This window comes from Macaca fascicularis, chromosome 17 (assembly GCF_037993035.2).
Source record: "Macaca fascicularis isolate 582-1 chromosome 17, T2T-MFA8v1.1".
In the NCBI taxonomy this organism is placed as follows: Eukaryota; Metazoa; Chordata; class Mammalia; order Primates; family Cercopithecidae; genus Macaca; species Macaca fascicularis.
The window spans coordinates 91,487,992-91,505,550 of NC_088391.1; the positions used below are offsets into that span (position 1 = coordinate 91,487,992).

General features: G+C 42.1%; 1 protein-coding gene across 7 annotated transcripts in view; it reads right to left on the reverse strand.

Moving 5' to 3' along the window:
• Positions 1–253: 253 nt before the first annotated feature.
• Positions 254–17,559, reverse strand: part of TMTC4 (transmembrane O-mannosyltransferase targeting cadherins 4) — a 70,224-nt gene continuing 52,918 nt past the window's right edge. For all 7 annotated transcript variants that reach the window (XM_005586180.5, XM_074021347.1, XM_074021346.1 and 4 more), the window contains 4 exons: positions 11,038–11,152; positions 8,489–8,601; positions 2,679–2,748; positions 254–1,470 (listed from right to left, as the gene is read on the reverse strand). In XM_005586180.5, the coding sequence (XP_005586237.3) occupies positions 1,322–1,470; positions 2,679–2,748; positions 8,489–8,601; positions 11,038–11,152 (447 nt within the window). In that variant the 3' untranslated portion in view covers positions 254–1,321. The remainder of the gene's footprint in view (positions 1,471–2,678; positions 2,749–8,488; positions 8,602–11,037; positions 11,153–17,559) is intronic.

The following is a 17,559-nucleotide window of genomic DNA, read 5'->3' on the forward strand; positions in this document are numbered from 1 at the left end:
TAACTTAAACACTACACAGATCTGCCCCCAAAAAGTGAGTCCAGAGAATCAAATTCCTCTCAGTGTGGATCTATTCATCTGTTCTCTGAACTTGGAAAACACTGTAGTGCAATTCTATGAAATGGTCCCCACGTCAAATAGAAGCCACATAAAAGATGATATGGTCACTTTGATTTCATTTTAAGGTAAAGGAGGATATAAAGTTCACTACTTGAGAATCATCGATTAAGAAAGCAATTTGACATTTTCATGCTAGTTTGTGTAATAATTTTACTGCATAAGGAATTACAGAGATTGCATAAATCATTAGGTCAACAGCATACAGAGAAGAACAAAACAAAACATTGTTTGGATCAAATAACAGCAGGAACAACTCCATTCTTAAAAATACCACAAATTCCCCGAATGTGGCTCCATTTGAGAGAAAATTTTGCATTTTCTGGATAATGTCTGCAGTTTCATTAAGCAAAATGGAAAACGGCTTTTCAGTTAAAAACACTAAAAAGCAACTTACACAGATTTGTTGCCCTCTTCACCTTGGATGTAACAAAAATAAAGATGTGAGGCTGCCTGCTTTTGCCTAAAGCATGGCCTGAACTTTCAACTGATAGTAATTGTTTATGTAAAATATTACATTACATAACCTCCTATGTATTGAAATTGCACAAGTCAGAGCATCCAAAAACTACTGCAGAAGTCAATTTCTTCCTATGGGGAAAAGCATATAGATCTAGATATACTACATGTTACATTTTCCATTCCTCATTCCATTTGCCCTATTCAAAACATAAAAATACAAATAAATATTTCCTTACAAAGTTCACAGTATATTGTTTTAAAAAAGGAGATAAAAAAACAAGAATCCTAATTTGCTTTGTCATTAAATAAAAATGCTAATATATAGACACGTTCAATATTTATACAAATTGTAGGGGTCAGTCTATCCTTTCTTGGTCACAATTGAAGTTTAATAGTGCTAGTCCATACACGACAAGGCTCAGATCCCAAATGAAAGTTCAATTCTACTAAAAGTTGCTCAAGATAATTTTTTCTCTTTTTCTGTTTAATTAAAAAAGACAATTTTGGAATTTTAGAATTACATTTGAGTTGTCTGAAAAAATACAATTTCAATGAAAAATCGTATCAAGCATTCAAGAGTATATTGCTGGTGCTATAATCTTTTTGCATGTCTTTGTTTTCATAGAAAAAATCAATAAAATAACATGTCTAAGACTTTTAAATGGTTAAATGTAACCACATACTATTAATGATATGCCTCATGCACACACACACTCAAACTGAAAACATGAAGGAAAAAGGATCAGACGTCCTTCTTTTGCATTAGTTCTAGCTTTCTTCTTAGCAGACCATAGTTCTCCTTAGTTCCTGATGCCGTGGGGTCAAGCTGCAAGGAGATTTCATAGTGTTTCTTGGCCAAGTCTAGATGTCCCCAGCGATGATAAAGCACAGCTGAAATAGCAGGAGATAAATTTCACTGGGAACGCTTCTGAGTAACGTGCCGAATTCCTACCCTCTTGGACAAAGAAATATTACCGATCCTATGCAAACAGCTTTCAAAAGTCAATTGTATGAAACAATATTGTTTGTACTGAAAACTTTATTTATTGTAATCACACTCCCTGATGATTATCCATTTACTGCCAGTTACTCCTAGGGCTCTTCATAGCACTAGACAGGATACATCTGCCTGTAGGAACATTGTTACATAAAGAACTAAGAAGACTACATGCAATGTCTCAGTGCTGCCATGAAATTTCCAGGAAGCAAGGCTGGGTATGGGAGGTGGGGGTGACGGATGCCAGGCGCTGCCTAGAGCCTTGACTATGCAGAAGTTCAGCTGTTTATTTTAAATAGATATTTCCCCACACCATTTGGGGAAGTAAAAGCTTGTGTGGGGCCATTTGGAAATAAGGCCTCTAATATCAAAATGATAGTTACAATAAACCTAATCATTAGGATGATTAGCCTCTGATCATGACAGTGATTTTGTTAGTAAAACTAACTTTCTATATGGGCAGAAGAGCACCTGTGGATGCTTGTTGGCTTTTGTGAAGAGAAGCTTCAGAGTTGGTAGAGAACAGCTTTGGTCCAAAAACATTTCTCTGGGCATTCTAAACATCACCATGCTATGCTCTAAACATCTTAACCACGGAGACACAAAAGGGTGCAAGAAATGAATTCTAGGGAATAAATGATTATAAATGCATTTTAGCCAAGGCATAAGAGGATATAAGAAAGCAGAAGACCAGGCTGGAAGGGGAAGGTCTACTCTGTAAGAAGGAAGGAAAAGGAGGTAAGTTCAATGGCAAGCTTCCAAAGAACATACGATTCATTTACTAGGATAACCCTTCGTAACCATAGCCTCATTCTCTTGATCCGATCTCACCCTTCTCAGCTTAACACAAAGAAGGACAATCTGAGTTTCATCATGAGAAGGTGATAAACAGAGTGGGCAACTTTAGGGCCGTTCTGGTCATGCAATTAAGATTTGGAAGTGTGGCTATCACTTTGCTATCTTTAATGTAATAACAGAATCACACTGTAAAGCCAGGTTAGCTTTGAAAAAACTACTCTCCCAACATCAATTTTATAGACATGCACCCACTTCATTAAAGTAACAGAATTTCAACACGATTCAAATTGAACATTTTTCTTACCCAAATTACCATGGTAACTTGCAGCATTTGGATTTGCTTTAATTGCCTTGAGGAATAAAGCTTCAGATTCCTAAAAAAATGAGAAATATAAAAAGGAAGGTATTTATTGTACACGAACCAAAAGCAGTTCCCAGTTTTATCACCTATGGTTTTCAAACTTTTAACCACCTCCTTTTGTATCACTGCATTCCTCTAGAAACACTCAGAAGGCCCGGGGGGGCCACGCTCTGCCAGAGAGAAGCTGACAAGGGGCAGCGGGAGGGAGCAGTGGCCGCAGAGAGGGGACGAACATGTTCGTGAGTGCCACCACCTGCCTCCCTGCAGTGCTTGGACTTCCGCAATGTTATGCAAGTCGCCCAGGTCAGGGTGCGTAATGAAGACAGGAGGCCCAGGGAACAGGAGAGGGCTGAGCCGTGGAGCACACCCATGCCAATGCCATTTCCAGAGCTCCCAGGGTAGGAGCTGAGGCCCATTTCCTCTCCCCCAAGAACCTACAACACTCTGGGCAGCCCAGAAAGCAGCCGCATCCATCTGGAAAGGATGAGCAGAAAAGAGGAAGGAATGGCCACCTGTCAACTATACTGTCACAGTACCGGACATGACCATGACCAAATGCCCCTGATGGGGGTGAACTGATTCTTGTACAACCTTGCATTTCTTCCAAGTCATCCTCACTTCCAGCCTGGCCACTAAAAGGCAGGGCAAAGTGTCTTCCTACCCTGATCACTGCTGAGAACTGCTGGCTGGATGGCCCCTTCTACCATAATGCTGATAAATAAAGATGCCTAACCTGTTTTTACCGACATGTGCCCCAGGGGTGCTGTTCACTCCATCCACCTTCACATTCCTTAAGGGCAGCATGTTTTAATCAGTATCACATGCTGGGCATGGTGACTCATGCCTGTAATTCCAACACTTTGGGAGGCCAAGGTAGGCAGATCACTTGAAGTCAGGAGTTCGAGACCAGCCTGGCCAACATGGTGAAAACCTGTCTCCACTAAAAATACAAAAATTAGCCAGGTGTGGTGGTGCGTGCCTGTAGTCCCAGCTACTCGGGAGGCTGAGGCAGGAGAATTGCTCCAACCCAAGAGGTGGAGGTTGCAGTGAGCTGAGACTGCACCACTGCACTCCAGCCTGGGCAAGAGAGCAAGACACTGCCTTAAAAAAAAAAAATCGGTATCACACACTGAGCTTAACCAACCAAATGTGTTGGTGTGGGGAGAGTTCTAGTGCCTTCTACCTGGGTCATACATGAATTTTTCCAGGTGGGCTTCCCACATCTGGGACTGTGCATTTTATAATGTGCAAGACCACCAGTTCCTTTGCCCTGTTACAGCCTGTGGTACCCCTGATAAATCGGCTGGGAAATGTGGGGGAACCACCTCCAAAACCATGACCTTTTGGACAGAGCTGGCAGAGAAATATGTATATTTTAAAAATGTCATCCAAGAGGGACTTAAGAAAGACACCAGGATAACATATGGGATGTCAGTTCAAAGTCAGTGTCTACATTCCAAGTTTCAAGGGCTGAAACTCCTTCCAAGAGGGTTAAGACTCTGGCCATATCAGGAAGGCTGCAGAAAGACAGTCAAATGTGTTGTGTAGCTTTGCAGGGGTTTCTGAGTTGCGGGGCTGTTTCTGATGATTTTCAAACATTTCCATTTAAAACCTAAAACTTGAGACACAGGAAGGTCAGGGAACCAAATCTACTCAAAAATGCTTCCCTACCTGTAAATGAAGTAGTGTTAACTGGAGAGAAATGGCTTAGGGACAAAAAGTGAGGAGTTTTCTAGTGTTGCTAAATTCATTTATTTATTCAGCTAAGTTCTCAGATGCCTGTGAGGACGAACATCATTCAGGACATTGAGGAGTCAGCAGTTTGGGGGACACAGTGGTGCTGAAGACAGGGAAGGACTCAGATCTGACAACTTGTTAGAGAGCTGCTGCTCTCAGCAGGCCTGGGCCCAAACTCTGCAGGGTGAGGAGGAGGCTGGTGTGAAGGAACAGGGATGAGGAAGAACAGGCAGAGAGCACTGGGCCAGGGGGACAAGGGAGGAAAAATGAGTCAAGATTTCCAAGCCAGGGCAACAGAAACATGACAGCATGTGGACAAAAGAAGGGGTATCAGGAGGAAGGGCTGGTTTGAGAGGAGGTGCGGGTGGGCCGGCCTGGCTCTATCCAAGTCACGGGGGCAGCCTCTGGGCCTGTACCTGGGCCTGGGAGTGGGGTTGGATGGGCCTCTTTAGAACGCAGCATCTGTGAGTATTCAAAGCCCATGAAACGTTCATCTATTAAATCAGGGCTTCTAATGGCCTCATTCAGGAAAGCAGTGAACTGTTTATAAATTGATCTTCTGTGGAGGTCTCTGGATGTGTAAAGACCCAGGCAATGAGCCGATTTATGCCAATGAACCAATAAACTCACATTTAGAGTTGGGGATATTTTTTTCTCAATAGAAAGGGGAAAAATAATGTATTATTTTCTAAAGCATATTAGACAAAATGTAATTAACAAAGGCGTAGGACTTGAGAAAGCCTTGCAAATTGTGTCTCTAGGTAGGAACAAGCACTAGTCTCCACGTCTAGGTGAGGAAGCCCGGGTGGGTGGAGGTCATTTCAGCCACAGCAGCCACTCAAGAATACTCTGGGACACAGGGGCCACTGTGCCTCTGCTAGAATAGGAAGGGTAACATGGGTGATCTGATGTGAAGTTGAAACCGTGACTCACACAGGAAGAGAGTTATTCTCTATTCTCCCTCCTTCCTTCTGATTGCATCAGGCTGAAGTCTGCGCTTGGTGGTGGTGTGTGGGCCCCACCCTCTAACACACCAGCCAATCTCTCCTTGAAGCTAAGAGAGCTCAGAGCCTTGGCCAGCAATAGTATCTAGCTGGGATTTAGTATGATTATTTAACTTTCAGTTACCCTATATTTATAGTAATGATGCATTGTTTCTCGTTTAAATATATTCGTGTTAAAAATCTATTTAAATAAAAATGTCTAGTAAAGTAACATCTAGATGTGGCAAGAAAAAAAAAATCATAAAGGTGTGACATAAATGTCGGGAGCTTAGGAAACTGACTTTATCAACATAACCTGCACTTAAGCTACCGGGCCATTGGAATTAGCACTACAAAAAAAGAAATCAGTACGAGAAGCAATGATTTAAGCACTGAAAAACATTACTTTTCTATTTTTGCTTTACCACATTAGCTTGAAATAGGAAATTAAATGGCAAGAAGTAACATAAATTTTAATACATTTTTTTTTTTTTGAGACAGAGTCTCGCTCTGTTGCCCAGGTTGGAGTGCAGTGGCGCGATCTCTGCTCACTGCAAACTCCGCCTCCCAGGTTCACGCCATTCTCCTGCCTCAGCCTCCTGAGTAGCTGGGACTACAGGTGCCTGTTTTAATACATTTTAATGATCCCTAGAGATCCACTGAATGATTGAATGCTCACTATACATATATATATATATATATGCATATACACATTAACCATTTGATAGTTGCAAATTATGTTGTGCATTTTTTTGTATCACCTTGTCAAGAGGTTGGGCAGATCACTATCTCCGTTTTATAGATGAACAAACTGAGGCCCAGAGAGGCCGACTGCTCTTAGGTTTTAAAAAAGGCTGCTTAGATAGGATAAAAAGGTGCTTAGAGCCACGCAGATGTAACAAGAACACTCCCTCTGCCTATCAACACCTCAAAATAGGTTCTGGAAGCCTGAACATTTCAGGGTCAAATGAGAGAGGCATGCGATCATTTTACAATTACTTAACTGGGTGCTTTGTAACTGCCTGACAGCAATGGAGGTACAGAACCGGGACTGAAGGCTTGGCTCCAACCTCAAGAAGCCTCCAGGCTCTCTGAAGAGATTTACCAAGTGGATGATAAATAAAACACACGCGCTTGGGTAAAAAGTGAGTTGCCGGGCAGCAGACACCTGCCCTGCCATCAAGATAGCTGGGCTGAAGGGTCTGTTCACCCAGCCCTGCAACTCACCACCATATCCCCTCTTCTCTGGAACATCCTGCCCAGTGCTCTGCAAGGAAACAGACCCTTTCACTCCATCCTGAAACAAGCAGTGCCAGGGATGCAGCTGACCATTAGCAACCGGTATCATTTTTGCATTACAAGAGGAAAACCTAAACAGTTGTTTAAAATTTAAACCCTTAATAAAAAAAAATACATGGAATGCTTGCTTGGAGCCAATGCCAGGACTCAGGAAGTCACATCATGTTCCCCCTACTTGGTAGCTCCTGAAAGTCTCATCGTGAGTTCTGTGTTTCAGATTTCACCTTCTGTTTCCTTACGTTAGGCCCAGCGCCTTGGCCTTGATAATTAAAATGCAAAATGTGTAGAGAAAGAGGAAGCTGATTTCTTCATTCTGTTTTACAGAGTATTTTCTAGTTTATTTGGGGGTTGGGGGAAGAACAACGTGAACTGGAAGCCAAACGAACTCTGGGTTCTGTCCCCTTAATAGAAATTCCAGCAGTTTACAGACTGTGTGATGATAGAAAAATCAATACGATTATATAAGCCAAGTCTTCAAGAAGACTCGCTATAGCTGGGTCACTGGAAGAGAACTGAGACTTGGGACCTGTCCCAGGCTGACAGATGGCTGGAAAGGTCATTAGAAGGGAAACCTGTAAACCTCACCTCCTTCCCCTGCTACACAAGTAGATTCATAAAAAACCCTCTTCAAAAAGCTATTTCTAGAGCAAAACCTAGAAATTTTAAAAATGTATACTAAAGCTATTGAACTCCCCAACATTATAAAACTAGAGAAATGCATGAAATTATCTCACCATTGTTATAGAAAATTCTACTAATAACGACATGTATTAAACAGAAAAAGAGAAGTGAATAACACTGGACCGATGTTAGCTAGTTGCTGCCTTTAGGTCTTATACATAGGCTGAGTGATCAAAATAAGATATAGCCCCTGATTCTGAAATAAAGTATTGACCTTAAGAAATGACTAAGGCACTACTTCTGTGATATCTGTGTTCAACACCCAGGATGCTAGGTAAAAATGTATATTCCCTGACCTGACCTAATCCACGAAGCCAATCCCTTGTAGGGAGAATCTGGGCATCTCTGCTTTAACAAGCTCCCTCAGTGATTCTGATAGACAAAATTAAAGTTTACAACCAGTCCCCTTCAACACACAGGGAGTTACGCACAGCCTATTCCTGCTCCACCCTGGCTGCCAACTGGAGCAAAGATTTAGTATCTTGTGGTTTTTGTTGGCCAGAAAACTCTGGGCCTTGCTGGTGGCCTGTAAAACTCAGATAAAGAAAAACCTGGAAGCAGCAAGAACCAATCATGCATCCTCCATGGGTCGCTTATTCTTTTGTGCAGAAGATGGAACCTGCAGATAAAACCCAGAGCTCCAGCCCATGTGCAAGTGACAGAGTCAAACCCCACTGTGCCGGGGCGGGACCCAGGCACCTCCGGGGATGCACTGTGGCTGCCCCGAGTCCTCCTCTCGCACCAGCCTGCCCGGCCTCTGCGGCCAACCATTCCACAGTTCCCTGCCTGCTCCTGCCCCTTCCTTGGGCTTCTCTTCCTCTCTCCACGTGTGAACAACGGTGGTTAATTCTGATGAGAAAGGACACTGGGTTTGGCCCCCACACTGCTGTCTTTGAAGCAACTTTTCCAGGAAACAAACTGGCCAAGCCGCATTGGTGCACCGCTGCCACTGTTTTGGCCTGATTCCTAATTTAACTGGGCAGAAGTAACACTTACGGCTTCTGTCAGATGCTGGCATTAACTGCAAGAACTCACAGCCTGCGGTTTACGCACCTTGTATTTCTGGGATTTCCCCAGCACGTTTGCCAACGAGAACATGAGAGAGTGATCATTAGGTATTAATTCCAGGGCCTCTCTTCCAACTGCTTCAGCTTGGGCTAAATTACCTGGGAGTAAAACATGGAAAAATAAAAGACATGTTAATGTTGTACTCGCATTTTAGCCTCTAACTGACAGGGTTTATGTGCACAGCACATGACAATTATGAATAAACTACTGAAGAAAATCTGTGTAGATCATGTAATACACACCCACATACAAATACACACACGACCTTATCAGTGGCAAAGCCACTGCGATTCAGCACATTTCTGACACAACATAGAAACAGCTTTTGATTAACCTCTGTAAAACCATCTAAAACCTAGTTTTAATTTTTCCTCAGATACCAGTTACACCCAAACAAATCTGCAAAATAAGAGGATGACAGTAACACTTTCATAACTGAGAATTTATCACATTGAAGTATACATTCTGTATTTTCCCTAGAAACAAGCATGTATCTGCTCTATACCATGCAGATGATCAAATTAACACCATCATTAACATATTTTTATTGACACATAACTACATATTGATGGGGTGCATGTGGTATTTTGATACATGCATACAATGTGTAGTGATCAAATCAGGGTATTTAAGACAACTATCACCTCAAATATTGATCATTTCTTTATGTCAGGAACATTTCAAATCTTCTAGCTTTTTTGAAATATATCATAAAGTGTTAACTACAGTCACCCTACTGTGCAGTGGAACACTAGAACTGACTCCTTCTATCTGTGTTTGTACCCATTAACCAACCTCTCTTTGTCCCTGCCCCGTTCCCAGACCCTAGTAACTACTGTTCTGCTCTCTAGCTCCACAAGGTCCATTTTTTCAGATCCTCCATGCTTGACAGCATGTGATATTTGCCTTTCCGTTCCCAACACCATCATTTCTTTTTTTTTTTTTTTTTTTGAGACGGAGTCTTGCTCTGTTGCCCAGGCTGGAGTGCAGTGGCTGGATCTCAGCTCACTGCAAGCTCTGCCTCCCAGGTTCACGCCATTCTCCTGCCTCAGCCTCCCGAGTAGCTGGGACTACAGGCGCCCGCCACCTCGCCCGGCTAATTTTTTTTGTATTTTTAGTAGAGACGGGGTTTCACCGTGTTAGCCAGGATGGTCTCGATCTCCTGACCTCGTGATCCGCCCGTCTAGGCCTCCCAAAGTGCTGGGATTACAGGCTTGAGCCACCGCGCCCGGCCAACACCATCATTTCCTTTTTATTATTATTATTATTATTATACTTTAAGTTCTAGGGTACATGTGCATAACGTGCAAGTTTGTTACATATGTATACTTGTGCCATGTTGGTGTGCTGCACCCATCACCTCGTCAGCACCCATCAACTCGTCATTTACATCAGGTATAACTCCCAGTGCAATCCCTCCCCCCTCCCCCCTCTCCATGATAGGCCCCAGTGTGTGATGTTCCCCTTCCCGAGTCCAACTGATCTCATTGTTCAGTTCCCACCTATGAGTGAGAACATGCGGTGTTTGGTTTTCTGTTCTTGTGATAGTTTGCTAAGAATGATGATTTCCAGCTGCATCCATGTCCCCACAAAGGACACAAACTCATCCTTTTTTATGGCTGTATAGTATTCCATGGCAACACCATCATTTCTTAAAAGACGTTTTGAGTTTTAAAGTGAAGGAGGCAGAGTAACTCCTAATCAATTGAATCTGGTCTGCTCGGGGATAGGAAACCAGATCTTCAAGTCAATGAGCATCATATAAAAAGTAAGAATCCATGGCTCTGAGTGTAGACTGAGGGGGCTCATTTGAGTGAAGTCCCTTAACTTGGGGCATGGACCTAGCACTATCCATGTCATTAGCCCCAAGGCCATTCTTGCTCACTTCTGGGTGCTCCCAGCGCCCTAAAGGATGGCCAATGGCAGATAACAGGCTTCAGAAGAAACAAGATACTGTCATACCTCTCCCCCATTACTCAACACCAGTTCTAGATGAAGTGTGACTTTCCCAGAATTCACATTCCAGTATGTCTAAAGAAATTCCATTTTCTTTCTTCTCTTTTTTTTTTTTTTTCTGGAGATGGAGTTTTGCTCTTGTTGCCCAGGCTGGAGTGCAGTGGCGCTATCTTGGCTCACTGCAACCTCCACCTCCCGGGTTCAAGCAATTCTCCTGCCTCAGCCTCCTGAGTAGCTGGGATTACAGGCATGCACCACCATACCCAGCTAATTTTATATTTTTAGTAGAGACGGGGTTTCTCCATGTTGGTCAGGCTGGTTTTGAGCTCCCGACCTCAGGTGATCTGCCTGCCTCGGCCTCCCAAAATGCTGGGATTACAGGTGTGAGCAACCGCGCCCAGCCTAGAAATTCCATTTTCTAGAAGAATAGACATTTTTGTAATAGAAAATATTTAACTTCATATTTTTTTTTAAAACTCAGGAGGAGAAAAAGCACAATAATCTCTATTTCCTAAGTCTTCAGTGGTACTTTACTGTGGAGCCATGTCCTGAGATTTGTTCCATCCACCTCTCTGTACCTGTATTGTCGAGGAGTATAATCATGTTGTTCCAGGCTAGGCTGTGCTCTGGTTTCAGCACGGTGGCATTTCTCCACGCGTTCAAGGCATCCACGTGGCGATTGAGATCTGCATACTGAAAATAAAACACACCAAAAAATTAGTATTCCAAGTTTCCTGCTTCCTCGTTCCAAGACATTATGAAACAAAAGAAAAAGCCCAACAAACAAAAATAAAAAACCAACCTAACTTTAATTTATGTAGCTTCTAGTTTTTCCTATCAACTCACTGAATCCTCCAAACAATACCAATCAAGTAAATACTATTGTTATCCCCATTTTACAGATGAAGCAACTAAGGCACGAGGAAATGAACTTGCCCAAAGTTATAGACTAGAAAGGGTAAAGCAGGAATAAGAACAAGGTTCAAACCTGTAATATCCCATTTCCTGTTATTTAGTGATTTTAGGAATCAAATCATATTTCAGACTGCTGAAATACTGAAGCAAGCCTCATCATTAGTCTTTTTCACTAAAGACTTCATAAGTTCATTGTTCATAAAGTATTACTTAGAATCGTAAACAAAATATTTCTCGTGATCTAAAGCTGTGTGTCCAATTCACCTTCTGAAGGGTGGTCTCGGGGCCTCTTCCTGCCTGCGTCTAACGTAAATTCAAAAACAGGAGCATATCAGACATACTTTGTCAACTCCTTGGAAAAATCTCCTATGGTAAGGTAAAACCTCTTGGCACTTTCGAGTTTGTTTGCTTCATTTAGGAAGGAGAAAAATACCTGTTGCTTTCTTATTTTTTATAACTTCAACTTTTATTATTATTTTTGAGATAAAGTCTTGCACTGTTGCCCAGGCTAGAGTGCAGTGGTGCGATCTTGGCTCACTGCAACCTCTACCTCCCGAATTCACATGATTCTCCTGCCTCGGCATTCCGAGTAGCTGGGATTACAGGTGCACACCACCATGCCCGGCAGTTTTTTTCTATTTTGAGTAGAGATGGGGTTTCACTATATTGACCAGACTGGTCTTGAACTCCTGACCTTGTGATCCGCCAGCTTCAGCCTCCCAAAGTGCTGGGATTACAGGCAGGAGCCACCGCGCCAGGCATATGTATGTATGTATGTGTTTAGAAACAGACTCTTGCTCTGTCGCCCAGGCTGGAGTGCAGTGGCATGATCTTGGCTCACTGCAACCTCTGCCTCCCAAGTTTGAACAATTCTCGTGCCTCAGCCTCCTGAGCAGCTGGGATCACAGACCCGTGTCACCACGCCTGGCTGATTTTTGTATTTTCTGTCGAGATGGGGTTTCACGAAAATGCCCAGGCTGGTCTCAAATTCCTGGCCTACCTTGGCCTCCCACAGTGCTGGGATTACAGGCATGAGCCACCACGCTCGGCCTTCAACTTTTATTTTAGATTCAGAATGTACATGTGCAGGTTTGTTGCATGGGTAAATTGTGTGATGCTGAGGTTTGGGATATGAATGATCCTGTCATCCAGGTAGTGAGCACAGTAACCAATAGTTAGTGTTTCAGCCCTTGTTTGCCTCCCCGCCTCCCCACTCTAGTAGTCTCAAGTGTCTGTGGTTGCCATCTTTATGTATTAGTGCTCACTTATGAGAACATGTGGCATTTGGTTTTGTTCCTGCATTTATTTCCTTAGAATAGTGGCCTCCGGTGGCATCCATGTTGCTGCAAAGGACATGATTTTTTTTGTATGGTTGTGTCGCATTCCATGGTGTATATGTACCACATTTTCTTTTTCCAGTCTACAGTAGATGGGCACCTAGGTTGATTCTGTGTCTTTGCTATTGTGAATAGTGTTGTGATGAACATATATGAATGCATGTTTTTGCATGTTTTTGGGTTTTTTTTGAGACGCAGTCTTGCTCTGTCACTCAGGCTGGAGTGCAATGGCACGATCTTGGCTCACTGCAACCTCCACCTCCCTGGTTCAAGCAATTCTCTGTCTCAGCCTCCCAAGTAGCTGGGATTACAGGCACCCGCCACCATGCCCAGCTAATTTTTGTATTTTCAGTAGAGATGGGCTTTCACTGTCTTGGCCAGACTGGTCTTGAACTCCTGACTTTGTGATCCACCTGCCTCAGGCTCCCAAAGTGCTGGGATTACAAGCGTGAGCCACCGCACCCAGTTGCATGTGTCTTTTTGGTGGAATGATTTCTTTTGGGTATATAACCAGTCATGAGATTACTGGGTCGAATGGCAGTTCTAAGTTCTTTGAGAAATCTCTAAACTGCTTTTCACAATGGCTGAACTAATTTATACACAGTGTCCAAGCATTCCTTTTTCTCCCACAGCCTTGCCAGTGACCGTTGTTTTTTCACTTTTTGATAATAGCTATTCTGACTGGTGTGAGATGGTATCTCAATTGTGGTTTTGATTTGCATTTTTCTAATGATTAGTGATGATGAGCATTTTCTCATGTTTGTTGGCTGCTTGTACATCTTCTTTTGAGAAGTGTCTGGTCATGCCTTTTGCCCACTTTTTAATGGGGTTGTTTTTTGCTTGTTGATTTGTTACTTATAGATCTGGATATTGGATGCATAGTTTATGAATATTTTTTCCCACTCTGTAGGTCGTCTGTTTACTCTCTTGACAGTTTCTACTGCTGTACAGAAACCCTTTGGTTTAATTAGGTCAATTTTCGTTTTTGTTGCAATTGTTTTTGAGGACTTAGTCACCAATTTTTTCCCAGGGCTGATGTCTAGAATACTGTTTCCTAGGTTTTCTTCCAGGATTCTTTTTTTTTTTTTTTTTTTAAAAGACAGGGTCTTACTCTGTCATCCAGGCGGAAGTGCAGTGGTGTGATGTAGTGCAACCAGTGGCTCACTATGGCCTTGACCTCCTGGGATCAAGTGATCCTCCCACCTCAGTCTCCCAGGTAGCTGGGACTACAGGCACATACCACCATGGCAAGATAATTTTTTGGGATTTTTGTAGAGATGAAGTTTTGCCATGTTGCCCAGGCTGGTTTCAAACTCCTGGGCTCAAGCCATTCGCCTACCTTGGCTCCCAAAGTGCTAGGATTACAGCTGTGAGCCACTGAGCTCAGCCTCTTCTAGGATTCTTGTAGTTTGAGGTCTTATATTTAAATTTTTAATCTATCTTGAGTTAATTTTTGTGTATCGTGGGTTCACTCTTTTGTGGCTAGCCAACTATCCCAGCATGATTGACTAGGAAGCCCTCTCCCCATTGCTTTTTTTAAAAAAAAATTGGTTGAAGACCACATGGCTGTAGGTGTGTGGCTTTATTTCTGGGTTCTGTATTCTGTTCCACTCATCTGTGTGTCTGTTTTTGCACCAGTACCATACTGTTTTGGTTACTATAGCCTTATAGCGTAGTTTGAAGTCAGGTAATGTGATGCCTCTGGCTTTGTTCTTTATGCTGAGGATTGCTTTGGCTGTTCAGGTTCTTTTTTGGTTCAATATGAATTTAAGAATAGCTTTTTTCTAATTCTGTGAAAAATGACATTGGCAGTTTGATAGGAACAGTGTTGAATCTGTAGATTGCTTTGGGCAGTATGGCCATTTTAATAATATTGATTCTTCCAATCCATGGTCATGAAACGTTTTTCCATTTGTTTGTGTCACCTCTGATTTCTTTCAGCAGTGTTTTGTAGTTCTCCTTGTAGAGATCCTTCACCTCTTTGATTAGCTGAATTTCCAGGTATTTTACCCTTTTTATGGCTATTGTAAATGGGATTGCATTCTTGATTTGGCTCTCAGCTTGAATGTTATCAGTATATAGATATGTTTCTTACTTTTGTACACTGACTTTGTATCCTGAAACTTTACTGAAGTTGTTTATGAGTTCTAGGAGCCTTCTGGTAAAGTCTGCAGGGTTTTCTAGGTGTAGAATCACATGGTTCATGAAGATAGATAGCTTGAGTTCTTCTTTTCCTATTTACATGCCTTTTATTTATTTTTCTTGCCCGATTGCTTTGGCTAGGACTTCCAATACCATGTTAAGAGTGGTGACAGTGGGCATCCTTGCCTGGTTCCATTTCTCAAGGGGAATGCTTCCAGATTTTTGTTGCTTCTTTTGAGAGGGAATGTTAACATTGGTAACAGAATATAAAATGGCTAGCTCTCAATTTGCATAGTTAATAAAAGCATACACAGAGAGAGAGAGAGAGAGAGAGATGGATTTTTTTTACCAGGTGACCCTGTTGCCCTCTTATCTCAGTTCAAATGCACATTTTATTTGAGTGTACTTGATCCTTTAACTCTGCAAAAAGTACAAATGATCACAATTTGTCAGAGTTTAAGACTGTTTACTTACTCACTGGCAAGTCTGTCCTTTTTTTAGATGACAAAACCATTTTGACTTGTCCTATGCTACACAGCAAATAGATAGCATATTATGCAAGAAAAAGAAAGCTTTAATGGAATTATGGAAACACTTATGAACATCCATTTGCTAAGATGTTCTTGGAATTTCCCATGAGACTCAGAAACTCAAGTTACAATATTTTTACCCCTTTAATGAGGAAATGATAGGAAAAGTTCAGAAAATTAAAATAATTTGGGATGCTTAATTATTCTAACACTTAATTATCTCTATTTGATGTTCCAGTGATTCCTCAGATCAATTCACTCCACCATAATATGCGTTTGAGTCACTTGGACAAAATCCATGGTGACATTTGAACACACCCAGAACAACCAACATAACTTCATTTATCCAACATGACAAAATTCGTTACTACTTTACTGTTACTACTACAATTATTACTGCTATTTATTGAAGAATAGACTGAATCAGATAAAATTTGGTTTCATTTTGTCTCAAACTCTACTCATCTTATAGCATCTACACAAAGGGAACAAACTTTCAGGGAGGCAGAGAAAAGTGGTGATTTAACCAAAACTGCTCATCCAGGAAGTAGACGGGTAACATCAGTTACCCAGCAGTCCTACGCCCACCCTTCTGTACTCTGCTCCGAGAAGCAGGGGCTGGGAGTCTGCAACTACATTTCCCAGGTTTCTTCACCCTTTGGTTCCTTTCTGTCAACAGGTGCTGGGTGGTGGGGAGAGGGGAGCAGTCCTTTCCTCCCACTCTCGCTCTCTCCTTCCTTCCCCTGGCAGTGTCTCTGAAGTGACTACATCCCCTCCTCCACCGTCCCAGGGTGGAAGCAGTGGTCTGTCTCCCATGATCACAGCTCTTGACGCTGTGGTAGCTCCAGAGATTGGAACCTCTTGTGATTTCTTAAATCCTGGTAGTGCTACTTTCTCCTGTCTGTTCCCAAACCTATAGGATTCCCTTTAACCTCTGAGTTCATGTTACCATCCCATTTTTGCTCAGCCAGCCTTCCAATGATAGTCTAACCAATTCCCCATATTAAGTCTTCTCTATCTAAAACACTTAGAATGGTTTCTGTTTTCTTGAACACATCCAGTCCTTCCATCATGCATTGTCTTCGGTAATCCCTCTAGCCACTATTACTGTAACTTTCTAAGATTAGTAATATGTCCCAGTAATTGCGCTCTTCCTGATTTCCTGTTCCACAAGAGAACTTCCTTATATTCTTTCCATATTGGGGTCTAGAAATCAAAACAAATCTCTGTCTCCTGTTACTAGAGAGTGATTTCTTAAAACACCACCAATTTAAAAAAAACCCTCTTAAGTTATTAAGTTCTTATTTGCCAATATATAAATGGGTTGGTCGAGTTGTTAAAGATTAAGCTCTTAATGCTTTTAAGCTGTCAAACGGGAAAAAGCTGGATAATTAAACCACAATGGAGAGCAAAAGCCCGAAATAAGCAGGAACAGTTGGCGGAAGGGAACACAGGAAGACCATTTCACAGTAGCATAATTAGTAAACAATATAAACAAAAAGCAGTACAAGGTCTCAATCTGTTCAATGCTACAGATGATCTTCCAAGTGAAAGTGTAATGAATCCCAAGGACTACAGCACATGATGAAAGCTGGTACTTTATACTCTACATTCTTCCCTTTGGACATCACTCTTACAGAAAGAGCATTTATTATAAATCCTCTATTTTCCAAATCCCAAGGAACTGCAGTGATGGGCAGTTACTAGGAGAGGGGAGAAGACTAAGCTGTAGAGCCTAGAGGATAACCTGGGAGGCTGTGGGCAGACCCATTCACTTTGTGAGCAATAAAGTAACAGAAGAGCAACCTCCAGAAAAGGAAAAAAAAGGGACAAAAGAAGAATTCATATGAATATCAAGTCTCATATTTAGTCACTTGACTACTAGTTTAACAGATAGTGAACAGAAATGGTAATCCCTACACCCATATATTCATAACCACCCAAATGCATGAATTCAGGTAAGACCTCATGTGTTCCCATCCTCCACCCCACCCCTATTCTCACTTCACTAACTTTGTGAGGATCGTCCCTCCTTTGTATGTGATTGAATTTTGAAGTCACCACTCATTACATTATGTTGAGGTTTCACAGCCTCCCCTTCCCCCCAGGAACAAACAGCCGATCATTATAATAGTTTCAGCTCTCCTGGAATCTTCAGGTCTCACAGAGAAAGCAG